Source organism: Euleptes europaea, chromosome 1, assembly GCF_029931775.1.
Source record: "Euleptes europaea isolate rEulEur1 chromosome 1, rEulEur1.hap1, whole genome shotgun sequence".
In the NCBI taxonomy this organism is placed as follows: domain Eukaryota; kingdom Metazoa; phylum Chordata; class Lepidosauria; order Squamata; family Sphaerodactylidae; genus Euleptes; species Euleptes europaea.
Window position 1 is genome coordinate 23,440,005 of NC_079312.1, and position 27,926 is coordinate 23,467,930.

Consider the following 27,926-nt stretch of genomic DNA (forward strand, 5'->3'; position numbering starts at 1 on the left):
GGAAGAGGAAACGATTGTGGAAGGAATGATTGTAACAGCTTACAGAGTTAACTCTGCTTACGGAACCAAAAATAAAGTTCCAAGGGATTGTTTGGTTCAGCTTTTTTCTAGAACTCATCGGGACCTGATTTTGAATAAACATTACAATAATCCTTTGACAATAGAAGGTACTCCGGTGAGACTTATGAAAGAGATCGCAGGAAGATTATTGAGGAAAAGAAAAGATTTTGCAGAGTTTGTGACAAGGCTGAGATACAACGGAATACAACACAGATGGGAATACCCTCAAGGAGTATCCTTTATCTTTAAAGCCAAAAGGTTCAAGATCACAGACATTGTCAAAGCTGAACAGTTTTTGAGAAGATATGAAGGAGATCTTCGTAAACCACCACATCAACCTTCCAAAGAACTGGTTGAAAAAGATCTTACTGAAGAAGAAAAGGCAGAAGAAGCAACAGGAGGAACAAAATCATCATCGGATGAAGAAGTTGGCTGAACTACACAGAAGGGAAAAGAAGTGGGATGGGGTGTGTGAGAGAAATAAGTTGATTTTTGGGAGAAAAATAAAATCAATTAACATGGGCTTTTATTAAATTTTAATATGCTACAAATTTTGTCATGGAATGTTAATGGTTTGAATTCTCCAAATAAGAGGAAGAAAATATTTCATAATTTACAAAAATCCAAAGCTAATATTTTCTGTTTACAGGAGACGCATATGATAACAAAGGAGGTTATAAGGTTGGAGCAAATTAAATTGGGTAAACTGTTTACATCTTGTAATGAAAAGGAAAAAACCAATGGAATAGTTATGTATATCCCTTCAATATTCGAACTCAAGATTTTATATAAAGACCTTGAAGGGAGGATTCTGATGGTAGAAATTTTGAATGTTTTTCAAAAAATAATATTGGTTGGTATCTATGCACCTAATAATAATCAGAAATTGTTTTATACTAATTTAGCATCGATGCTAGCTGAATATGCTAATGAAAAAATGATCTGGATGGGGGACTTTAATGGTGTAATGGACCCAAGATTGGATAGGTCAGCAAAGAAGAAAATGGGTAATTGTGAAGGTAAATTACCTGGTACTTTCAATCATATAACAGATCAATGGGAAATGTTTGATTTATGGAGATTGGTAAACAGTAATAAAAAGGATATACTTTTTATTCATCGAGACACTGTTCTCATTCAAGAATAGATATGTTTTGGTTGTCCAAAGATATTATAGGTTTGTCGGATGGTCTTGAAGTTTTACCCAAGGTGTTATCGGATCATAATGCATTGTTGCTTAAGATTAATTCAGGGAATAAGAGAAACAAACCTTGGTTTATTAATGATCTGTTAAAAAATAAAAAGATTGTAGATAAACTAGAAATAGAGATAGAAAATTATTTTTGGGAAAATGTTGATAAGGGGACTTCTGATGAGATTGTTTGGGATGCAGGGGTAATAAGGGGTTTACTAATACAACAAAATTCGAGGTGGTATAGAGAGAGAAAACGGAAAAACATGAAGATATTGGAGGAAATTAAACAGGGAGAGATACATTTAAGAAGTGAACAAAGTAAACCACTTAAACAAGAACAGATGGATAAAATAAAAAATTTACAATATCAATATGAACTTCTAATATCCTCAGAAATAGAAAAAAGAATTATGTATAATAGGCAAAAAAAAATTGAACATGCAGATAAACCAGGTAAATTGTTAGCCTGGCAGCTCAAACATAAAGAGAAGAAATTACCCATATTAAAAATAAAGAGGGATGGCAAAGTTACACCAGATAAACAAAAAATTACAGAAACCTTTATTGACTACTATTCAAATCTTTATAGACAAGGAGCGGTCTCTGAGAAAGAAATAGAGGTATATTTAAACCAATTTGAATGGGAAGGAATCTTACAAGAACATAAAGATTTATTAGATGCTAATATAACCATGGAAGAATTAAATGTAGCAATAGGTAAAAGTAAATTAAATAAGTCACCAGGCGAAGATGGATTTACAGCATTTTATTATAAAGTTTATAGAACAACTCTCGCCACATTTATTAAAAGTAATGAATAGTTGCTTGCAGAACGGATCTATTCCAAACACCTGGAAAAAAAGCAAATATAGTCCTAATTCCTAAACTAAATTCTGATTTATTGGAAGCTAAAAATTATAGACCAATATCATTATTGAATAATGACTATAAACTTTTTGTAGCAATTTTAGCAAATAGATTGAAGATTGTATTAAATAAGATTATACATGAAGACCAAGCAGGATTCCTTCCAGGAAGACGGATTAGCCAGAATATTAGAGTAGTGTTAGATCTTTTAGAATATGCTGAATTCAATATAACACCTTTCGCAATGATATTTTTGGATGCAGAGAAAGCGTTTGATAAAGTAAATTGGAAATTTATGAGAAAAATATTGGAATATATGGATTTTGGGGGAAAATTTCAATTGGCTATCGGAAGTATTTACACTTATCAAACTGCAAGGTTGCTTATTAATGGGGATTGAATGTCGCAATTTGAAATCCAAAAGGGAACTAGGCAAGGTTGTCCTCTTTCACCTTTATTGTTTAGAAATATTATTGAATGGAAAGAGGGGAAATGGGGTTTAAAAAGTAGGGAAGAATTAGATATAAAGGATTGGTTTGTGTATTATAGGTTAAGAGATATATTTAATAAAGATAATCAGCTTGGATTTAATAAAAATAAATCTGAGTTAGAGAACATTTTAATTAAAGGAAATAAAGGATTGATAGGTAGAATGTATAAATTATTAATTGGAACCAATTTAGAACAAGAAAGAATTAAACCAATTATGATCAAATGGATGAAGGAGTTAGGATTTAATATTGATTTGGATATATGGGAAAATTTATGGAAGAGAGAATTTAAATTTACAATTTGCAATGAAATTAGAGAAAACCTATATAAAATGTTTTATAGATGGCATATAACCCCAATTATTATATCTCACATGAATAGAGGAGATAAGGGAATTTGTTGGAAATGTGGAAAGGATAGAGGAACATATATGCATGTACGGTGGTCATGTAAAAAAAATTAAAAATTTTGGGGAAAAATATTGATGGAAACAAATAATTTGATTAACGGTAGAGTAAAAAGGAAACCAGCATTTTGTTTACTGGGAATTCCACCAGAAAATATGAGTGGCCAGGACAGGATTATTTGCCAATATAGTTTTGCTGCTGCAAGAACTGTGATAGCTAAAGTATGGAAACAAGTGAATAAACCTTCAATTATAGACTGGAGAGAGAAATTCTGGATGTATATGAGGATGGCCAAATTAACGGAATTCCTACATGGAAAGGACATGGAAGAATAAAAAAAAAACATGGTCTAAGGCCGTCTCATGTTGGGATAATTTGGCAAAAATGGACTATATTAATTAATGAGTTATACAAAACAGTATTTTAACCATTTTATATTATGGTGTTATATAAAGTGTTTAGACACTTCTTAGGAAGTCGGGTGAAGGGTCACTTTTTAGGTGGTTGGAGGGGAAAGGGTACCTTTTTTCAATTTGATAAAATAGTAATCATTAATTAAAATATATGCATACCCTTTTGTACTTTTTTGGATTTTTGTTTTAAAATTTTTCTTTTATTATGGTTTCTATTTCATTTTTATTGTATTTGTTTGTTTTCTATGTTTTGTTACAAAAATTTAATAAAAACTTAGAAAAAAAGAAAAGAAAGAGCTTTGCTTCGAGTTCAGAGCTTATTGTCCATCAGCGTATCCATACTGGGGAGAAACCTTATAAATGCCTGGAGTGTGGAAAGTTTGCTCAGAGTTCAGATCTTAACGTCCATCACGTTTCACATTGGGAAGAAACCTTATAAATGCTTGCAGTGTGGAAAGAGCTTTGCTAAGCATTCAAAACTTACTATCCATCAGTGTATTGACTCTGGAGAGAAACCTTATAAATGCTTGCAGTGTGGAAAGGGCTTTGCTTCAAGTTCAAACCTTACTATCCATCAGCGTATCCACTCTGGGGAGAAAGCTTAGAAATGCTTGCAGTGTGGAAAGGGCTTTGCTTCAAGTTCAAACCTTACTGTCTATCACCGTATTCACACTGGGCAGAAACCTTAGAAATGCTTGCAGTGTGGAAAGAGCTTTGCTCAGCGTTCAGTACTTACTATCCATCAGGGTATCCTCACTGGGGAGAAACCTTAGAAATGCTTGCAGTGTGGAAAGAGATTTGCTTCAAGTTCAAACCTTACTGTCTATCACCGTATTCACACTGGGCAGAAACCTTAGAAATGCTTGCAGTGTGGAAAGAGCTTTGCTCAGCGTTCAGTACTTACTATCCATCAGGGTATCCACACTGGGAAGAAACCTTATAAAAGCTTGCAGTGTGGAAAGAGCTTTGCTTTGAATTCAGAGCTTACAATTCATCAGCATATCCACTCTGGGGAGAAACCTTATAAATTCTTGTAGTGTGGAAAGAGCTTTGCTTTGCTAAGCGTTCAAAATTTACTATCCATCAGCTTATCCACACTGGGGAGAAACCATATAAATGCTTGCAGTGTGGAAAGAGCTTTGCTCAGCGTTCAAAACTTACTATCCATCAGCGTATCCACTCTGGAGAGAAACCTTATAAATGCTTGCAGTGTGGAAAGGGCTTTGCTTATAATTCCATACTTACAATCCATCAGCGTATCCACTCTGGGATCCACTTATAAATGCTTGCAGTGTGGAAAGAGCTTTGCTCAAAGTTCATATCTTCCTGTCCATCAACGTATCCACACTGGGAAAAGCTTATAAACGCTTGCAGTGTGGAAAGGGCTGTGCTTCAAATTCAGAGCTTATTGTCCATCAACGTATCCACACTGGGGAGAAACCTTATAAATGCTTACAGTGTGGAAAGGTCTTTGCTTCGAGTTCAACTCTCACTGTCCATCAGCGTATCCACATTGGGGAGAAACATTATAAATGCTTGCAGTGTTTAAAGGGCTTTGCTTCGAATTCAGAGCTTACTATTCATCACCGTGTCCACACTGGGGAGAAACCTTATAAATGCTTGCAGTGTGGAAAGGGCTTTGCTTCGAGTTCAGAACTTATTGTCCATCAACCTATCCACATTGGGGAGAAACCTTATAAATGCTTGCAGTATGGAAAGGGCTTTGCTTCGAGATCAAGTCTTACTGTCCATCAACCTATCCACACTGGGGAGAAACCTTATGAATGCTTGCAATCTGGAAAGGGTTTTGCTTTGAGGTCAGACCTTACTATCCATCAGCGTATCCACACTGGGGAGAAAGCTTAGAAATGCTTGCAGTGTGGAAAGGGCTTTGCTTCGAGTTCAAACCTTACTGTCCATCACCGTATTCACACTGGGCAGAAACCTTAGAAATGCTTGCAGTGTGGAAAGAGCTTTGCTCAGTGTTCAGTACTTACTATCCATCAGGGTATCCACACTGGGGAGAAACCTTAGAAATGCTTGCAGTGTGGAAAGAGATATGCTTCAAGTTCAAACCTTACTGTCTATCACCGTATTCACACTGGGCAGAAACCTTAGAAATGCTTGCAGTGTGGAAAGAGCTTTGTTCAGCGTTCAGTACTTACTATCCATCAGGGTATCTACACTGGGAAGAAACCTTATAAATGCTTGCAGTGTGGAAAGAGCTTTGCTTTGAATTCAGAGCTTACAATTCATCAGCATATCCACTCTGGGGAGAAACCTTATAAATGCTTGTAGTGTGGAAAGAGCTTTGCTAAGCGTTCAAAATTTACTATCCATCAGCTTATCCACACTGGGGAGAAACCATATAAATGCTTGCAGTGTGGAAAGAGCTTTGCTCAGCGTTCAAAACTTACTATCCATCAGCGTATCCACTCTGGAGAGAAACCTTATAAATGCTTGCAGTGTGGAAAGGGCTTTGCTTATAATTCCATACTTACAATCCATCAGCGTATCCACTCTGGGATCCACTTATAAATGCTTGCAGTGTGGAAAGAGCTTTGCTCAAAGTTCATATCTTCCTGTCCATCAACGTATCCACACTGGGGGGAAAGCTTATAAACGCTTGCAGTGTGGAAAGGGCTGTGCTTTAAGTTCAGAGCTTATTGTCCATCAACGTATCCACACTGGGGAGAAACCTTATAAATGCTTACAGTGTGGAAAGGGCTTTGCTTCGAATTCAGAGCTTACTATTCATCACCGTGTCCACACTGGGGAGAAACCTTATAAATGCTTGCAGTGTGGAAAGGGCTTTGCTTCGAGTTCAGAGCTTATTGTCCATCAACCTATCCACATTGGGGAGAAACCTTATAAATGCTTGCAGTATGGAAAGGGCTTTGCTTCGAGATCAAGTCTTACTGTCCATCAACCTATCCACACTGGGGAGAAACCTTATGAAAGCTTGCAATCTGGAAAGGGTTTTGCTTTGAGGTCAGACCTTACTGTCCATCAGCGTATCCACACTGGGGAGAAACCTTATAAATGCTTGCAGTGTGGAAAGGGCTTTGCTTCGAGTTCAAACCTTACTGTCCATCACCGTATTCACACTGGGCAGAAACCTTAGAAATGCTTGCAGTGTGGAAAGAGCATTGCTGAGCGTTCAAAACCTACTGTCCATCAGCGTATCCACACTGGGCAGAAACTTTATACATGCTTGCAGTGTGGAAAGAGCATTGCTGAGCATTCAAAACTTACTGTCCATCAGCGTATCCACACTGGGGAGAAACCTTATAAATGCTTGCAGTGTGGAAAGAGCTTTGCTCAGAGTTCAAAACTTACTATCCCTCAGCTTATGCACACTGGGGAGAAACCTTATCAATGCTTGCAGTGTGGAAAGAGCTTTGCTCAGCATTCAGTACTTACTATCCATCAGGGTATCCACACTGGGAAGAAACCTTATAAATGCTTGCAGTGTGGAAAGTGCTTTGCTTAGAGTTCATATCTTACTGTCCATCACCATATCCACTCTGGGGAGAAACCTTATATATGCTTGCAGTGTGGAAAGAGCTTTGCTCAGCGTTCAAAACTTACTATCCATCAGCTTATCTACACTGGGGAGAAACCATATAAATGCTTGCAGTGTGGAAAAAGCTTTGCTCAGCGTTCAGTACTTACTATCCATCGGGGTATCTTTGCTAAGCGTTCAAAACTTACTATCCATCAGCGTTTCTGCACTGGGGAGAAACCTTATAAATGCTTGCAGTGTGGAAAGTGCTTTGCTTAGAGTTCATATCTTACTGTCCATCACCATATCCACTCTGGGGAGAAACCTTATATATGCTTGCAGTGTGGAAAGAGCTTTGCTCAGCGTTCAAAACTTACTATCCATCAGCTTATGCACACTGGGGAGAAACCTTATACATGCTTGCAGTGTGGAAAGAGCTTTGCTCAGCGTTCAGTACTTACTATCCATCGGGGTATCTTTGCTAAGCGTTCAAAACTTACTATCCATCAGCGTTTCCGCACTGGGGAGAAACCTTATAAATGCTTTCAGTGTGGAAAGTGCTTTGCTTAGAAATGCTTTGCTCAGCGTTCAGTACTTACTATCCATCAGGGTATCCACACTGGGGAGAAACCGTAGAAATGCTTGCTGTGTGGTAAGAGCTTTGCTGAGCGTTCAAACCTTACTATCCATCAGCGTATCCACATTGGGGAGAAACTTTATAAATGCTTGCAGTATGGAAAGGGCTTTGCTTCGAGATCAAGTCTTACTGTCCATCAACCTATCCACACTGGGGAGAAACCTTATGAATGCTTGCAATCTGGAAAGGGTTTTGCTTTGAGGTCAGACCTTACTGTCCATCAGCGTATTCACACTGGGCAGAAACCTTAGAAATGCTTGCAGTGTGGAAAGAGCATTGCTGAGCGTTCAAAACCTACTGTCCATCAGCGTATCCACACTGGGCAGAAACTTTATACATGCTTGCAGTGTGGAAAGAGCATTGCTGAGCATTCAAAACTTACTGTCCATCACCGTATCCACACTGGGGAGAAACCTTATAAATGCTTGCAGTGTGGAAAGAGCTTTGCTCAGAGTTCACACCATACTGGCCATCAACTAATACACACTTGAGAAACTATATGATCTCCTGGATTGTGGAAAAAACCTTTTTTGGATTCACAGTCTGATTGTTCCTGAATGAATCCACAACAGAGGACGAGCCACATCATCGCTTGGAATGTAGAAGGAACCATATGAACTACAGGGAACCAAATGAATGCTGCCAGTTTTGCAAGATCTTCAGCCTCCAGCCTTGACCAGGGGTGCGTCTTTGCCTTGTTGGACAACGGGATGGGAACATTATAGATTCTCCCGCCTCCCTTCATTAAAAAAAATCAGAAAAATTGCTTTTTTGCTCAACACAGCACTAATTTAATTGTATATGACAACGTAGCTAAAATATCTGCTTCAAGTTACTGAAATCCATATAGAAATGGTTAAACAGTTCTTTTTGGTGAGAATAAGCATGTGAAATATTGTTGCGCTCTTTGGGGCCTCACTGCTCAATACAGTGTTTCAGTGTCCTAACAAATAGACATGCATTGAGGATTCACAGGGGCCTGGGAGCTGATTCAGAGCATGTGGGGAGAAGGGGTGAAGGAAGTGTAAAATCTCAATTTGTTTGGCTTACACTGTGTATCACAACAGTTAAGCACATAAGCTAAAATAGCTTATAGGGAAGGAATGTTGTTCAGATTTTATAGGCACGCATATTGTTAAACATATCACCGTATAATAGTACCATTTCACTGAAGTATGTTAAAAATGTATGAAAAACACTTCACTGAAGCACTTAAAGGGATGTATGTATAAGCTTTAAATGTCTAGGCCAGGAGGGATCTGACTCTCCTCAAAGTAGAAGAACTCAGCAAGAGTGCACAAGTTCATTAGGTAAGACAGAAGTTTAAAAACCATTCCAAAGATTAGATCAGACCTCTTCAGCAGGACGAAAACATGCCAAGAGGACAGTTAATTGGAAAGGGCATGCCAAAATGGAATTAGAAGGTATAAGGTAGATCTCTCTCAGGTGTGTTATCTCTAGCAGGGTGAGCGAAACTGGGAATCTGGCCAGTTATAGAGGTTGGCATAAAAATAAAGATAGTTGCACCAATTAAGTTAATTGGTAAGGTGACGTCATTAAGCCCGTGTGAGCTCGTGGGGCATGCACAAAGAGCAGACAGGTAGACAAAGAACTCAAAAATGTATAAATACTCTAATGTGTTGCATGACGTCTTTGAAGAGTTGTATTTGACTTTCATAAGTAAGACTCTTCCTGCTAGCATAATAAAACCTCTTGCTTCTAAAGAAATAACCTGAGTGGTCCCTGTTCTTGGTGGGTCTGTGCCATTGAACGGGGTCTGGCTTTTGCATCCAACAGGGGTTTAAGCCCCCCAATCAAATATGGCCACGCTTTGAATAATACAGGGCCGACCAGGTTCCTCCAGGAAGTGCACAACACAAGACCATTGCAGCAGCACCATCCTGCCTGTGTTTCACCGCACCTAATATATTCGGCATGCTCCTCTGATCCTGGAGAGAATACGTATGCATCATGACTTAGGCATTTTTACTAGTAGCCATGAATACCCCTCTTCTCCATGAACATGTCCACTCCCCTCTTAAATCCTTCTAAGTTGGCAGCCATCACCACATCCTGGGGTAGGGAGTTCCACATTTTAACTATGTGTTGTGAAGAAATACTTTCTTTTATCAGTTTTGAATCTCTCACCCCAAGTTCTAGTACTATGACAGAGGGACAAAAGTTTTTCCGTGTCTACTCTCTCCAAACCATGCATAATTTTATAGACCTCTATCATGTCTCCCCTTAGCCACCTTCTTTCCAAGCTAAACAACCCTGTTTTGAAACAATTGTGATGTATTGTTTTAAAACAATACATCACAATAATAAATTATCATTAAAACTCTCCTAAAACCCCAGTTTATGCATTCCAATGTCTAAGGCGCCAATCAGCTCATTAATAAATTCTTCAACCAGGAGAAGTCGTGTGGGCAAGATGGAACAAGAGTGCAACACATGAGGAACAGGAGCCAGTTTTGATGGAAACCGTTGATGTCCTCAGCAACAGGCCTGGCGGAACATCTTCGTCTTGCAGGCCCTGCAGAAATGAAGAAGAGTTGGATTTTATACCCCGATTTTCTTTGCCTTTGAGGCAATTCAAACTGGCTTGCAGTTTCCTTCCCTTCCTCTCCCCACAACAGATACCTTGTGAGGTAGGTGGGGCTGAGAGAGTTCGGAGAGAACTGTTGACTGCTAGCCCAAAGTCACCCAGCACGCTTCATGTGGAGGTGTGGCGAAACAAACCCGGTTCACCAGATTAGAGTCCACCGCTCTTAACCTCTACACCACGCCGAGCTAAGCTCTACAGGGCCCAGGTCTCATTTGACAGAGATCTATCAGGCCAGAGCTGATAAAGCTCTGGCCCTGGTCGAGGACAGCCGGACACTTCTTGGGCCGGGGACCACCAACAAGTTGTTATTGGATGAGGATAATGCTCTCTGAGGGGTGTATCTGGAGATGTGGTCCCTCAGGTACGATCATCCCAGACCATTTAGGGCCTTAAAGGTCAATACCAGAACCTTGAACCTAATCCTGTAGTGCAGCTGGCAGAGCATTGTTTGGATATGTGCTCTCCAAGGGGTCCCCACTGCGTTCAGGAGCAGTTGAAGTTTCCAGAGCAGGGCCAAGGGCAGCTCTGCAGAGAGCAAGTTGCAGTAGTCTAGCCTAGAGGTGACCATGGCATGGATCACTGTGGCTAGGTCCTGGTGGGACAGATAGGGTACCAGCTGCTTTAGCCTGGCACAGAGGGAAGAACGCCACCTTGGCTACGGGTGTGACCTGTGCCTCCATCCAGTATCGCACCTAGACTCTGGTGATATTTGCACCAAGTCTCACCAAGTGAGACAGGTGATATTTGCACCAAGTCAAGAGTCGATAGCAGGTGTTCATTTGCTGATAGAAAGACTCGGGGAACTGGAGGGAGGGACCTGCTGTTGCTGGGGACAGGGGAAGGGAAAATGGCTGCTTTGTGGGCTGGGCTGGCAAAATCCATACTTTCCTACTCAGATGACAGCCATGCTGGGTTTGCCGAGGTCTTTCCCACAACTTTGCAGCAAAGCAGTGCTGTAGGTTTCGATATATTAGTTTTAGATATTGACGCATTAAGGATATTAATTCATTTTTCTCAGTTCTCATCTGTTTAGGCTATGTAACTATGTAACTGGGAAAGAAAAGCAGCTGTTTAACCACAAAAAGACCACGGTTACACAGCCCGGATAACCTACAAGAACCAATGAACTCTGACCGTGAAAGCCTTCGACAATATGTCTTCTATGAAGTTTGTATCTTTAGTCCCTGCCATTAATTCTGTTAAAAATTTTAAACCAAGGGGCTGGTGAACCTGCAGTGGGCTCAGCAGCCCACATCTGCAATAGGGGAAGGACTGGCTGTCTTGTCTGGGGAGCCTGCAGCTCTCTCCCAGTCCAGAAAGACAGGGAGAAAGAGAGAGTGAAGAGAAATAAAGAGGGAGAAAGAGAGACACAGAAAGAGTGAAACAGATAGAGGCGAGGGAGGGAGGGAGGAAGAGGGGGAGAGGGAGGAAGAGGGGGAGAGGGAGGGAGAGGAATAAAGAAAGGCAGAGAGAGAGAAAGAAGGGAGGGAGAGAAAGAAGCAAGGGGGAGGGAGGGAAAGAAAGGGAGGGAAGGAAAGAAAGAAGGAAGAAAGGAAAGGGAGGGAGGAAATGAGAAAGAGAGAGAAAAGGGAGGGAGAGAAAAAAGGAAGGGGAGCGAGGGAGGGAAAGATGGCTGGAAAGAAGGGGAGGGAGGGAAGGAAAGGGAGGGACGGTGGGAGAGAGACAGAAAAAGTAAGAAAGGGAGAGAAAGAAAGGGAGAGGAAAAAAAGAGAGAGAGATTAGCACATTATCTTGATACTTACAGGACAATGATTAGCACATTACCTTTGATACTTTTTGCAGGACAATAATTCACCTCAAACCCAACCCCTTTCTGACTATATATTACTCTTCCTACACACTTGGCACTGAGAGACACTGTCCTTCAGTGTTACTCCTCTGAAGATGCCTGCCACAGTTGCTGGCGAAACGTCAGGAAAGAAAATACCAAGACCACGGTCACACAGCCCGGATAACCTACAAGAACCAGTGTCTAAACAGTTTATTAATAGATTATTTTAACAATAATTTATATTACCAAATTGTATCTACAACTTGTTCACTATATCAATAAAATTCATTTTTGCCATCTTATCCCAATATGCGAAAGCTTTTAACCACATAATTTTAAATTCTTCCACATCCTTCCCATGCAGGGAATCTGTTAATTTAGCCATCCGCATATATAACCATAGTTTTTCCCTCCAGTCCTTAATTTGAGATCTATTTACTGACTTCCGGGATTTAGCAATAATTATCCTAGCTGCAGCGAAACTATATTGACATATGACTCTATCATTCTTATTCATATTATCTCTAGGAATTCCTAATAAACAAAAAGCTGGGTCCATATTTACTTTGGTGTTAATCAAATTGTTTGTCTCCCTTACTACTTTTCTCCAAAAAAGTTTTTTTACAAACCCACCAGGCATGCATAAAAGTTCCTTTTTCCAATCCACATTTCCAACATAAATCAGAATTTCCCGTTTTAAATTTACTTATCATCACTGGTGTAATATACCACCTATAGAACATCTTATACAAATTCTCTTATTTCATTAGTAATTGTAAATTTAAATTATATTTTCCATAATCTTTCCCAAACCTCAAGATTAATATTATATCCCAAATCTCTCATCCATTTTATCAAAACTGGTTTGATCTTCTCTTGCTCTAAATGTGTTTCAATTATAAATATATACATCCTTGTTATTTGATCTTTGTTTCCCATGTTTAATAATACTTCCAATTTGGATTTGTTTCTATTAAACCCTAATAATTTGTCTTTATTAAATATATCCTTTAATTTATAGTACATAAACCAATCTCCAATCGTGAGTTCTTCTCTTGTTTTAAGAATCCAAGTCTCTTCATGATTCTCAATAATATCCCTATAGTTACCTATATCCAAATTAAGCTGCATTCCTCTTTTCATATATGTTTCTATAGGATTAATCCATCCTGGTGTTTTAACTTCCCAACATCTTTTATATCTTTTCCAAATTTGTAGCAAAGTATTCCTAATAATATGAGAATTGAAATCTCTACTTATTTTATCTTTATCATACCACAAATATGCATGCCAACCAAATCTTATATTAAAACCTTCCAATTCTAGTAATCTAGGATTCTCTAATAATATCCAGTTTCTTATCCAACCAAAGCAAGCCGCTTCATAATACATTCTTAAATCTGGCAGACCCAGAACTCCGGTTTCTTTTAATTCAATTAAATTATTATAAGCTATCCTATGCCTATATTTTCCCCATAAAAAAATTCAAAATTTCCTTCTTCCAGACTTTAAAAATCTTTACTCCTTTTATAATAGGCAAATTCTGAAATAAAAAAAGCATCTTCCTTAATAACATCATTTTAATTACTGAGATCCGTCCCCATAATGATAACGGAAGCTTCTCCCAATGCTTAAAATCCTTAACAATTTGTTGCCAAATTTTTACATAATTATTCTGAAATAAATTAAGACTGTTTGAAGTTAACCATATTCCTAAATACCTAACTTTAGAGTCAATAGTGAACCCTGTTTTACTAATTAAATCTGCTTGTTGTGATAGTCATATTCTTTACAAAATCTTCTTTTTACTCCTATTTATTTTAAATCCTGCAAGCTTTCCATAGACCTCCACGATATTATTCCATCTTTCCATTTGACAATTAGGGTTAGTCAGAACACACACTAAGTCATCTGCATATGCTTTTACCTTATAATGATTTCTCCCAATTTTTATACCTACAATATTATCATCTAGTCTAAACTTAATCAATAATACTTCTAAAACTAAAATAAACAGTAAAGGTGAAAGAGGGCACCCTTGTCTGGTGCCCTTTTGGATTTGTAATTGTGGTGATAATAATCCGTTAATCATAAGTCTAGCTGTTTGCTGAGTATATATACTCTCAATTGCTGTATTAAAACCAGTACCCAACCCCATATATTCCAATATTGTTTTCATAAATTTCCAGTTTACGTTATCAAAAGCTTTCTCTGCAAAGATCATAGCCATTGGGGTTGGAGTGTACTCTGAATATTCTAATAAATCTATCACCGTTCTAACATTTTGGCTAATCATTCTACCAGGTAGAAAACCTGTTTGATCTTCATGTATATAATCATTTAATACCTTTTTGAGCCTTGTGGCTAAGATATCAACAAATAGTTTATAATCATTGTTTAATAACGAGATAGGCCTATAGTTCTTAACTTCCAATAAATCTGTATCCACTTTTGGTATTAGTGCTATATTTGCTTGTTTCCAGGTTTGTGGGATAGAACCTTTTTGTATACATAAATTCATGACTTTCAATAAATGTGGAGATAGCTGTTCCTTAAAATCCAAAACTTAAAATATAATAGTTAAAGAAGTCTGATTTAGTTAAAAGAATCTGGTTCACAATATCTAGAAGAGCATTAAAGTGAGTAGATAGACATACGAAACCAGGTCTCTTCTGAGAACCTCTTGGTCTACACAAAGACTTGGAGAGTTCGGACTTTCCTACCTTTCTGCACTCATATTTACATGTCTCCAATATTAATTTAATAATAGGAGAGCAGAAAATCTTGCTATATTTCAACCTCTGAAGCAGTCAAGATTAAGCAACCAAAGTAGCTTCGGTGTCACTGCTGTTCCTTGCTACAATATTCTTACTATAGCATTGTTGACCTGGCAACATACTAAATAGGCCTATGCATGGCTCACAGAGTCAGTCAAGTGAGGTGGTGGAGCCCTGAGGTAACAAATTAAAGAAAACCCGGATTTCAGCAGGTGAAGTTTGGCTCTGTGTCACTTGCTGAATTCCTGCTTCTGAGGCTTCTCTGGAATTTGGTTGGGCAGCTGCGGTTTTCCTGTTCTAAGTTGGAGGGAAAGGGGGGCTCTGTCTACGCTCGAGTCTGGTTTAAAGATCTGAATCTTTCCTAGAGTTGGAATGTCGGGAAATCACTGGTCTCTTTCTTTCCCCCAAAGAAGGACTTCTGCTTCTCCAACCTGATTCCATATCCCCAGTGGAAGAAGCAGGAGATCCACTTGTCTTAAGACGCAAAAGAACCCGAGGGATCAGCAGGTATCTGCTGACTTGTGTGGTGGAAGTGGATAAACTTCTCTTGGGCTTAATTTCACCAGCTGGAGAAAGGAGGGATTCCTCGTGAGACGACAGCCTGAGCATTGCCAGGAAAGCTTTCTCAAGTGTGAAAGAGAAGTTAAAACAGGAACAAAATGCTGGCTGGTTTGTACCTAAGATTGGTGGGAAATGTTTACTGAGTGCTCAGCTTTAATGCACATTAATTTATTTATATGCTGCCTCTTCACAGAGCTGCTGAAGTTAGCTCAAAACAAGAGCATAAAATCTGAATACTGCCTAAATGATCAGTTTAAAAATCCAGGGACAAAAAAATAGTGCAAAAAAGCCACAAAGTTGCCTCAGAAACCTCCTGAGAAACACTCCTCAAGTTGAAAGAAGACCCTGAAACAGCTAAAAAGATAAACCCCCAAGTTAACGCTTAGTTGGAAAGACATGTTTTCCCCTCTGTAGGTCAGCTCCAGGCAAGTTTCAAGGGTGGGGGGACATTCCCCAGACGAGGGGCACCACTGGAAATACAAACCCAACCCCTTTCTGACTATATATTACTCTTCCTACACACTTGACACTGAGAGACACTGTCCTTCAGTGTAACTCTTCTGAAGATGCCTGCCACAGCTGCTGGCGAAACGTCAGGAAAGAAAATTCCAAGACCACGGTTACACAGCCCGGATAACCTACAAGAACCAATGGACTCTGACCGTGAAAGCCTTCGACAATATATAGCTATGCTGTTGGTACGAACTCATGCATTTTAACATAGCATATACAGCTATTATAATACATCTATTTAAAACAAATACAGTAAATAATATAAATTAAAATCTAAAACCTTGTCTTGAAGATTCCCAATGAGGACATTTCAGGTTGAGAAGGGGAAATACATCCTGGGTCTGTAACAGCAGGCAATTCATCCAGATCTTGTTAAGTAAGCCCAGAGCTAGAGAAAGAGGACCGAGGCATGTGTGCGATGGCATGTGTATCTAACAGATCTATAGTTTGCTGCACGGCTGTATCTACAGCATTTTTCATAGTAAGATCAAGTGGCAAAGATCAATCTTGGCATGGCTAGTAGAAGGAACTGAAGTTGTTGACTCTTCTTCATTTCTCCTCACTGAGTGGAGAGTTGTCCCAATAATTCTTCTTGAAGGTGCATAGTAATCATAATCATGCGCCCTAATATGGTCCACTAGCATATGAATAGTATCTAGAGGACATGACTCAAGTAGGTTAGACGGTGTAACCCCATTGATTCATACACATCTGGGGTTGTTTCCTGTACCAGGACCAAATCAGGAAAGGATTCATCACAATATCTACAGAAGTATGTCATATCCCATACCCTGAGAACAGGCTGTAAAGCTTGACACCTATAATGATAATAGATTGCCTGTCTATGGCGTCTCCCATAAAGAGATACCACAATATTTGAACATTGTGTTTCATTTACATGAGGATCATTGTTAATCCATATGGGAAGAGTACAGTACCCATACCAATGTACCACTAATTGGGGGAAATTTCCAGCATGTTATTAGAACATCCAACAGATTAGTTACCAACCTAACTGATTAGGAACCAACCTAGCAACTTTCCTTGCAGTTGTTTTTCCATATGAATGAATGTTTTCAATCATAGTCTCACCAACTCATACACGTATACATTATTACTCATATTCATAATTATTTCAATTTTACCTTCATTTTCTTTTGGTGTCATAAATATATTCTAGGAATTTTTTCTCCCTTTGGAGGCGTTCAGCTTAAAACACAATCTGTGCCAGATTGTGCTGGTCCCTCTGTAGGCTTGATAGCCACAACTTCATACAGATACCGTGAGTGGTTATAACAAAACATCGTTGTTGTTCTGCAGCTCCACCGAAAATATCCTCAGTGGACTTTTCTCGTCTCCAGTTCTAAAACATCATCTTCCGTAAACATCAACATGCTTCGGTCTAACATCACATGGTTCAACATTGTCAATACTTAGCTGTCATCATTTGTACAGCATAAGCTGTTGTGGCATGGTGTAAATGTCTTTTGCCACATTGCTAATATGGAGAAAAGGTTGTTCAGCTTGTAGCATCCGATGTAGAAATATTCTGGATCTTACCAGGCCATCAATGTCCATCAAGCTATTTCTCCTTATTTTGTACTTGCTTCTGTTGCATAGAATTGGAAATCATCTGTTTCCAGTGCATAGGAATTTCCAACCAAGTACCAAAAACATCATAATGGTCAGAGATACTTTCTCAAGCTCTCTGCTTTATTACATTTCTCTTTCTCTTGCCAATTTCTGCACAGGGCACTTCCATAGTCACGTATGCATCCATAGTTTCTTATAGTTCATAGTGTAATGGGTATATCACAACTCACATCAATGATGTCATGTTCACAGTTCCATAGTCAATGATAGGATAGGCATATCTTTCTTGTTTCATCTCATAGCTGTGGAATAAAACTAAAATATTAAGGCTGTATAGTACAATAATATTTTTGTACTTACTTCTTTTGTTGCTGATATCTTCAACATAGTCCAACATTGTTGATTCCTTGGAACACTGACCATGTATTTCATTTTATGAACTTCAGTCTTTTCTTAATGTCATGTGTCATATCTTTCATGACATTCTTCAGAATCTGTGGCTTGTATAAAGCAATAGTTTTCATACTTGCTGTTATGAACATTTTATATTTGAACTGTCTTCCATCCTTTCATTCTTCATATGTTTTTCATACATTGTAAATCAGTTGGTACTTGTTCCATATTGATCTGCTTTATTGGAAAGAATTCTAGGAAGATTTATAATTTCCTACCCAGTTGTATCTTAAGCTGACTCTGTCCTAGACACCAATTTTTAAACTAACTGAAGATAAAAGTGAGGTTCATATTGTAATGCATACTAATTACCCAGCATATCACTTAGAAACAACAGATAGGAATTCAATCTTATACATTTCGTCTTCTTTTTTCGTTCCACCTTCCCACAACTTTGGGGGTGATAAACGCCCTAGTATTAAGATCATTGCTCCAGGCATCTATTTGCATTTGACCTGCAATTTTACAAACAGAAGGAATCCTGTAGACAAATATTTCAAAATAGCAAATGAGATTCAGAAACAGTGAGTACTCAACGTCTCTGTCAACCATCTGAGGCTCTGGAGATTATACCAAATAAGTTAATATACATTATTTCATTACTGTAGTCATATCTTATACTCTCATAAGAATAGGATACCTTTACTCCAGATATATTGAAACTGGAATAGAAACCTTGTCAGTATTTAACACACACATTTCAGTACAGGTTACACATAGTACATTCATAGAGTTGCTTGCTTGCTTGCTCAGCCAAAGTTTTGGCTGTTTCTTTTAGGTTACCCTGTTGTGTGTGTAAAGTGCCGTCAAGTCGCAGCCGATTTATAGCGACCACTTTTGGGGTTTTCATGGCAAGAGACTAACAGAGGTGGTTTGCCAGTGCCTTCCTCTGCACAGCAACCCTGGACTTCCTTGGTGGTCTCCCATCCAAATACTAACCAGGGCTGACCCTGCTTAGCTTCTGAGATCTGACGAGATCAGGCTAGCCTGGGCCATCCAGGTCAGGGCGGTTACCCTGTTAATAACCTTTATTTCCCTTGTAAATACATAAGGAAGACATCCATTGGTTCATGTATTTCAGTACATATGCCCTGGCTCATTTGTACATTGTACAAGGGCAAAGTATCATGCAATCTTAACTTCTTACCTTTAAACCTTCACAATATGAAGTTAGTTGGCCTTTTACCCCCAACTAAGATAAATACATATATCCATATTATTTGCATGTTCATAGAGCCATAAACCACCTGTGCTGTGCCTAAGGTACCTTGCAAGGATTAAATCCCAATGGTTTTTATGAATATTCAGAAAACACAGGCTCTCAGGATTCGCACTCACGTCTGAATACGCCCTGAGTCCTGCCGCAGTCGCCAACTGAAGCGGGTCGTGCTGTTCAAATGATAGGCTCTTAGAATGTTTCACTTACTGAGAAGTGAAGGTATCTTATTCAGCCAATCATTGAATATAGAAAGAGATTTGCTAGAGGTCCCCCTAGTCCAGCGTCTTGTTTCACACGGAGGTCAACTAGAGTCCCTGGAAGTCTCACAAATAGAGGAGCAGCTCCAAAGCATCCCTCTTCAGAGAGCGACTGCCTCTAAACATGGAGGTTCCACTGGGCTACTGAAGCGGGTCGTGCTGTTCAAATGATAGGCTCTTAGAACATTTTACTTACTGAGAAGTAAAGGTATCTTATTCAGCCAATCATTGAGTAAGCAGGACTGAGCAACTTTACCTACTTTTAAAAAGCAAGTCTTTTTATTGAATAGTTCCAGTAAAAATATGAAAAGAATACTTGAATAAAAATATTATTTATTTCACATAAAATATATGTAAATAATTACAGAAATAAAAACTATAATGGTTAGTTCAACAGGAACAAATATATATGCAAGCATCAATAGCAATATCATCAATCTTTATGATTCTATATGAGAGTTTCTCAAGTATATATTTCATTCTGGTAATAATACAGTTTACAGAAATCTTATAAAATAATGATTAGTGCATTGAATAAGTATTCTAGTACTTAACCTAGTTATGTCATTGTAGAGTTTCTGTAAGGATCTACAAGTTCATTTAGAATAGTTAGATTTCCTTCAGGTATTCTCTAAGCATCATTCTGTTATTTCAATGCTTTTAGTAGGAATAGAAGAAATCTCTCTGGTTTCACAGTTTCATGTTAGAGCTGATTCTGTAGCTCTCTCAGCAGTCTATTTGTGACTGAAGTTTATGAAACCACAAAGTCTTTACATGTTTAAGATCTATGGGTCTGAAGATGAGCTTCAGAATAGAAAAGACTATATGTAAGCCATGCTCTAAGCATGCATTTGATATAAGCATTGTTGTAGAGCTAAGAGCCATTCTAATGGTTTAACCATACTATGATTAATCAGTATTTGAAGCTATGTGTAGCTTTAACATTATGTGTAGAGTGTTAACTCCATTCTACAGTCTCTGACTGTAGAGTATATTCAGTGCTCTCACCTTGTGTAGAGAAACCCCTGAAATATGCTCTGGTAATAGGCTTCTTAGAGAAGCTGCATTTACATCTTGTCTATCAGAACTAGGAAGTATATATGACAGATCTTATGAGAAGACATAAGTCTTGTTAGAACAAATATGTCACCATATTCAAATATGGCAAGGTCCATTCTCTTATGATCCTTAGAACACAAGAGCCTCCATCACAGGATGGAGCATTATACAGACAAATCTCCCAGACAATCAGTCTTCAGAGAGACAGATTGTGTGGCATAATTTTTCTCTGTGAGAATTCTCCAGAATCAAAAGACAAGAATAAATGTTCCTGATCCACGCAAGGATCAGTTTCCCTAATCCACGCAAGAATTAGGCTGCCAAGGGTTTTACATCTCTTTGTCGATGGAGGAAGTCCATAGGTCAGCATGTTCAGACCATCAGGATCTTCTCTTAGTCTCACGCCCGAGACATATGTAGGGAGTGAGGTCAGACAGCGTCCAGCCATCTTCCTTCAACCCCCTGCCTTTCTAGTTTTACATCTTGGCGGATGTTTTGGAGGGTTTAATAGCCAAGCAACATTCAGTTGCTCTCTGCCAACTCTCTAACCCGAAGTCCGAGAGAGAGCTCTATTTATACCTTTCAGGGCCTAGGATGGATGGGTGCTAATCCAGTCAACCATAGGACTTACAAGCAGTGTTTAAGCTTGCCTGTTTCCAATTAGCAGAAAATAGTCAAACCTGTGTAAAATAGTCAGTCAGGCTCATACATCAATTAGCAAGCTAATATTCAGCTGAGACAGCAGTTTATTTAATTACAACATCAAGACTCTAAGTAGCATAGTAAGTTTTGTTGACCTTGAACTAGTTCTGTCACAGGCATACCAGTTTATTCCATGGTATGACTATAACAGTAGAATCAGGCTTGCCTTTAAAGAGTTACTTCCATCTGGCTTGAGCTTATTCAATTCCAGTTTATGAAGTAATTACATCTTCTCAATACATTTAATCGTTATAAAACCTAATGGGGACATGCTTTCCTAACATAATCCAGGTTATATGGTCTCAGCCCATGACACTACCTTGTGTCTGCTGGAACTGTCCTTCAAGGAAGCATCAACAGCTGATTCATACAGGGCAGGATTTGACTTTCCTTTAAGTGATCCTGGTTCTGTCGTTATGGAGAGCAGTTAATGGCCTTCTTTACTTGATTCCGCTTTTGCTTGAAGGTCTTACCAGTCGTTTCTCTTTATTGCAGCGGCTGATGCTCCCCCGAAAAAGCCCAAGGGTGAACCACAACACGTCCTATTTGCTGAAAAGCAGCAGAAAAGAAACGCTGGAACAAAACGGAAGAGGGGGAAGGAATGCGCTGCTTCTCAGGCTGCTGAATCCCAGGTGTTTAATCCACAGTGGAGAATCCACACAGGGAAGAAGCCTGATAAGTGCTTGCAGGGTGGAAGCAGCTTTGTTTGGAAGAGAGACCTCCCTGGCCACCAGCGTATCCACACTGGGGAGAAACCTTATAAATGCTTGCAGTGTGGAAAGGGCTTTGCTTCGAGTTCAGACCTTACTGTCCATCAGCGTATCCACACTGGGGAGAAACCTTATAAATGCTTGCAGTGTGGAAAGAGCTTTACTCAACGTTCAAACCTTACTATCCATCAGCGTATCCACACTGGGGAGAAACCTTATAAATGCTTGCAGTGTGGAATGAGTTTTGCTTATAATTCCATATTTATAATCCATCAGCGTATCCACTCTGGGGAGAAACCTTATAAATGCTTGGAGTGTGGAAAGGCCTTTGCCTCGAATTCAGAGCTTATTGTCCATCAGCGAATCCACACTGGGGAGAAACCTTATAAATGCTTGCATTGTGGCAAGAGCTTTGGTCGCAGTTCACAGCTTACTATCCATCAGCGTATCCACACTGGGGAGGAACCTTATAAATGCTTGCATTGTGGAAAGAGCTTTGCTCAGAATTCATATCTTACTGTCCATCTGCGTATCCACACTGGGGAGAAACCTTATAAATGCTTGCAGTGTGGAAAGGACTTTGCTCAGAGTTCTGAACTTATTGTCCATCAGCGTTTCCACACTGGGGAAAAACCTTATAAATGCTTGCAGTGTGGAAAGGGCTTTGCTTGGAGTTCAGGACTTATTGTCCATCAACGTATCCACACTGGGGAGAAACCTTATAAATGCTTGCAGTGTGGAAAGGGCTTTGCTTCAAGTTCAGGTCTTATTGTCCATCAACGTTTCCACACTGGGGAGAAACCTTATAAATGCTTGCAGTGTGGAAAGGGCTTTGCTCAGAGTTGTGATCTTATTGTCCATCAGCGTATCCACTCTGGGGAGAAACCTTATAAATTCTTGCAGTGTGAAAAGGACTTTGCTTCAAGTTCAAAACTTGCTAACCATCAACGTTTCCACACTGGGGAAAAACCTTATAAATGCTTGCAGTGTGGAAAGAGTTTTACTCAGCGTTCAACTCTTACTGTCCATCACTGTATCCACACCGGGGAGAAACCTTATAAATGCTTGCAGTGTGGAAAGGGCTTTGCTTGGAGTTCAAGTCTTACTGTCCATCAACGTTTCCACACTGGGGAGCAACCTTATAAATGTTTGCAGTGTGCAAAGAGTTTTGCTCAGCGTTCAACTCTTACTGTCCATCACTGTATCCACACTGGGGAGCAACCTTATAAATGCTTGCAGTGTGGAAAGGGCTTTACTCGGAGTTCACACCTTACTCTCCATCAGCGTATCCACACTGGGGAGAAACCTTATAAATGCTTGCAGTGTGCAAAGGGCTTTGCTTCGAGTTCAAGTCTTATTGTCCATCAACGTATCCACACTGGGGAGAAACCTTATAAATGCTTGCAGTGTGGAAAGGGCTTTGCTTCGAGTTCAAAACTTACTCTCCATAAGCGTATCCACACTGGGGAGAAACCTTATAAATGCTTTCAGTGCGGAAAGGGCTTTGCTTCGAGTTCACACCTTACTCTCCATCAGCGTATCCACTCTGGGGAGAAACCTTATAAATGTTTGCAGTGTGGAAAGGGCTTTGCTTCGAATTCAAATCTTACTGTCCATCAGCGTATCCACACTGGGGAGAAACCTTATAAATGTTTGCAGTGTGGAAAGGGCTTTGCTTCGAGTTCAGACCTTACTGTCCATCACCGTATCCACACTGGGGAGGAACCTTATAAATGCTTGCAGTGTGGAAAGGGCTTTGCTTTGAGTTCAGACCTTACTGTCCATCACCGTATCCACACTGGGAAGAAACCTTATAAATACTTGCAGTGTGGAAAGGGCTTTGCTTCGAGTTCAAGTCTTACTGTCCATCAACACTTCCACACTGGGGAAAAACCTTATAAATGCTTGCAGTGTGGAAATTGCTTTGCTTCGAGTTCACAACTTACTGTCCATCACCGTATCCACACGGGAGAAACCTTTTAAATGCTTGCAGTGTGGAAAGGGCTTTGCTTCGAGTTCAGACCTTACTGTCCATCACTGTATCCACACTGGGGAGAAACTTTAAAATTCTTGCAGTGTGGAAAGGGCTTTGCTTAGCGTTCAAAACTTACTGTCCATCACCGTATCCACACTGTGGAGAAACTTTATAAATGCTTGCAGTGTGGATATTGCTTTGCTTCGAGTTCACAACTTACTGTACATCACCGTATCCACACGGGAGACACTTTATAAATGCTTGCAGTGTGGAAGCAGCTTTGTTTGGAAGAGAGACCTCCCTGGCCACCAGCAAATCCACACTGGGGAGAAACCTTATAAATGCTTGCAGTGTGGAAAGGACTTTGCTTCAAGTTCAAATCTTACTGTCCATCAGCGTATCCACACTGGGGAGAAACCTTATAAATGCTTGCAGTGTGGAAAGAGCTTTGCTCAATGTTCAAACCTTACTAACCATCAGCGTATCCACATTGGGGAGAAACCTTATAAATGCTTGCAGTGTGGAAAGAACTTTGCTCAAAATTCAGAGCTCACATTCCACCAGATTATCCACACTGGGAGAAACCTTATAAATGCTTGCAGTGTGGAAAGAGTTTTGCTTATAATTCCATATTTATAATCCATCAGCGTATCCACTCTGGGGAGAAACCTTATAAATGCTTGCAGTGCGGAAAGAGCTTTGCTCAAAGTTCTTATCTTCCTGTCCATCAGCGTATCCACACTGGGGAGAAACCACATAAATGCTTGGAGTGTGGAAAGGCCTTTGCCTCGAATTCAGAGCTCATTGTCCATCAGCGTATCCACACTGTGGAGGAACCTTATAAATGCTTGCATTGTGGAAAGAGCTTTGCTCAGAGTTCATATCTTACTATCCATCAGCGTATCCTCACCGGGGAGAAACCTTATAAATGCTTGCAGTGTGGAAAGGGCTTTGCTCAGTGTTCTGAACTTATTGTCCATCAGCATTTACGCACTGGGGAAAAACCTTATAAATGTTTGCAGTGTGGAAAGGGCTTTGCTTCGAGTTCAAAACTTACTATCCATCAGCGTTTCCACACTGGGGAAAAACCTTATAAATGCTTGCAGTGAGGAGTTTTGCTCAGCCTTCAACTCTTACTGTCCATCACTGTATCCACACTGGGGAGAAACCTTATAAATGCTTGCAGTGTGGAAAGAGCTTTGCTCAGACTTCATGTCTTATTGCCCATCACCGTATCCACACTGGGGAGAAACCTTAAAAATGCTTGCAGTGTGTAACGGGCTTTGCTTCGAGTTCAAGTCTTATTGTCCATCAGCGTATCCACACTGGGGAGAAACCTTATAAATGCTTTCAGTGTGGAAAGGGCTTTGCTTCGAGTTCACACCTTACTCTACATCAGCGTATCCACCCTGGGCAGAAACCTTATAAATGTTTGCAGTGTGGAAAGGGCTATGCTTCGAGTTCAAACCTTACTGTCCATCACCGTATCCACACTGGGGAGACATCTTATAAATGCTTGCAGTGTGGAAAGGGCTTTGCTTCGAGTTCAGACCTTTCTGCCCATAACCGTATCAACAGTGGGGAGAAACCTTATAAATGCTTGCAGTGTGGAAAGGGCTTTGCTTCGAGTTCACACCTTACTGTCCATCACCGTATCTACACTGGGGAGAAACCTTCTAAATGCTTGCAGTATGGAAAGGGGTTTGCTTGGAGTTCAACTCTTACTGTCCATCAACATTTCCACACTGGGGAAAAACCTTATAAATGCTTGCAGTGTGGATAGGGCTTTGCTTCGAGTTCAGACCTTACTGTCTATCAGCGTATCCACACTGGGGAGAAACCTTATAAATGCTTGCAATGTTAAAAAGGGCTTTGCTTCGAGTTCAGACCTTACTGTCCATCACCGTATCAACACTGGGGAGAATCTTTAGAAATGCTTGCAGTGTGGAAAGAGCTTTGCTTAGCGTTCAAAACTTACTGTCCGTCAACGTATCCACACTGTAGAGAAACTTTATAAATGCTTGCAGTGTGGAAAGAGCTTTGCTCAGTGTACAAACCTTACTATCCACCAGGGTATCCACACTGGGGAGAAACCTTATAAATGCTTGCAGTGTGGAAAGAGTTTTGCTTATAATTCCATACTTACAATCCATCAGCGTACCCACTCTGGGGAGAAACCTTATAAATGCTTGCAGTGTGGAAAGGGTTTTGCTTCGAGTTCAAGTCTTACTGTTCATCAGCGTATCCACATTGGGGAGAAACCTTATAAATATTTCCAGTGTGGAAAGGGCTTTGCTTCAAATTCAGAGCTTACTGTCCATTGTGGAAAGGGATTTGCTTCGAGTTCAGAACTTATTGTCCATCAAGCTATCCACACTGGGGAGAAACCTTATAAATACCTGCAGTGTGGAAAGGGCTTTGCTTCGAGTTCAAGTCTTACTGTCCATCAACGTATCCACACTCGGGAGAAACCTTATAAATGCTTGCAGTGTGGAAAGGGCTTTGCTTCGTTTTCAGAGGTTATTGTCCATCAACCTATCCACACTGGTGAGAAACCTTATAAATATTTGCAGTGTGGAAAGGGCTTTTCTTCGAGTTCAAGTCTTACTGTCCATCAACGTTTCCACACTGGGGAAAAACCTTATAAATGCTTGCAGTGTGGAAATTGCGATGTTAGAATTAAAGATAAAGGAAAGTTGGATTCGTATACAGCAGTGGTTCCCAACCTTTTTTTGTCCAGGGACCACTAGGACTTTTTTGTTCGGTGCAGGGACCCCAAGGTTCAAAATAAAAATTCCGAGAATTTGAAAATAAACTTTAATCATAACTGTTAAACATTAAACTTAGAATAATATTTGAATATATTTTTATAATAGAGAACTTTTAATTGAAAATATTAATTTATTATGGGTTTATAACTTTGTTTCGCGGACCTTAATTTAGTTCTCGCGGACCCCTGGGGTTCCATGGACCCCCGGTTGGGAACCAGTGGAAACGATTGTGGAAGGAATGATTGTAACAGCTTACAGAGTTAACTCTGCTTACGGAACCAAAAATAAAGTTCCAAGGGATTGTTTGGTTCAGCTTTTTTCTAGAACTCATCGGGACCTGATTTTGAATAAACATTACAATAATCCTTTGACAATAGAAGGTACTCCGGTGAGACTTATGAAAGAGATCCCAGGAAGATTATTGAGGAAAAGAAAAGATTTTGCAGAGTTTGTGACAAGGCTGAGATACAACCGAATACAACACAGATGGGAATACCCTCAAGGTATCCTTTATCTTTAAAGCCAAAAGGTTCAAGATCACAGACATTGTCAAAGCTGAACAGTTTTTGAGAAGATACGGAGATCTTCGTAAACCACCACATCAACCTTCCAAAGAACTGGTTGAAAAAGATCTTACTGAAGAAGAAAAGGCAGAAGAAGCAACTGGAGGAACAAAATCATCATCAGATGAAGAAGAAGTTGGCTGAACTACACCGAAGGGAAAAGAAGTGGGACGGGGTGTGTGGGAGAAATAAGTTAATTTTTGGGAGAAAAATAAAATCAGTTAACATGGGCTTTTATTAAATTTTAATATGCTACAAATTTTGTCATGGAATGTTAATGGTTTGAATTCTCCAAATAAGAGGAGGAAAATATTTCATCATTTACAAAAATCCAAAGCTAATATTTTCTGTTTACAGGAGACACATATGATAACAAAGGAGGTTATAAGGTTGGAGCAAATTAAATTGGGTAAACTGTTTACATCTTGTAATGAAAAGAAAAAAACCAATGGAATAGCTATGTATATCCCTTCAATATTCGAACCCAAGATTTTATATAAAGACCTTGAAGGGAGGATTCTGATGGTAGAAATTTTGAATGTTTTTCAAAAAATAATATTGGTTGGTATCTATGCACCTAATACTAATCAGAAATTGTTTTATACTAATTTAGCATCGATACTAGCTGAATATGCTAATGAAAAAATGATATGGATGGGGGACTTTAATGGTGTAATGGACCCAAGATTGGATAGGTCAGCAACGAAGAAAATAGGTAATTGTGAAGGTAAATTACCTGGTACTTTCAATCATATAACAGATCAATGGGAAATGTTTGATTTATGGAGATTGGTAAA

At 39.5% G+C, this 27,926-nt stretch overlaps 1 protein-coding gene across 1 annotated transcript; it reads left to right on the forward strand.

Annotated features, from left to right (window-relative positions):
• Nucleotides 1-365: 365 nt before the first annotated feature.
• On the forward strand, nt 366-27,273 carry LOC130473640 (zinc finger protein 271-like). The gene is made up of 6 exons (XM_056845209.1): nt 366-517; nt 21,577-23,767; nt 24,087-24,351; nt 24,435-24,622; nt 26,285-26,342; nt 27,089-27,273. The coding sequence occupies exons 1-6, from the start codon at nt 366-368 to the stop codon at nt 27,271-27,273; spliced, it is 3,039 nt and encodes a 1,012-aa protein (XP_056701187.1).
• The last annotated feature ends 653 nt before the right edge of the window (nt 27,274-27,926 follow it).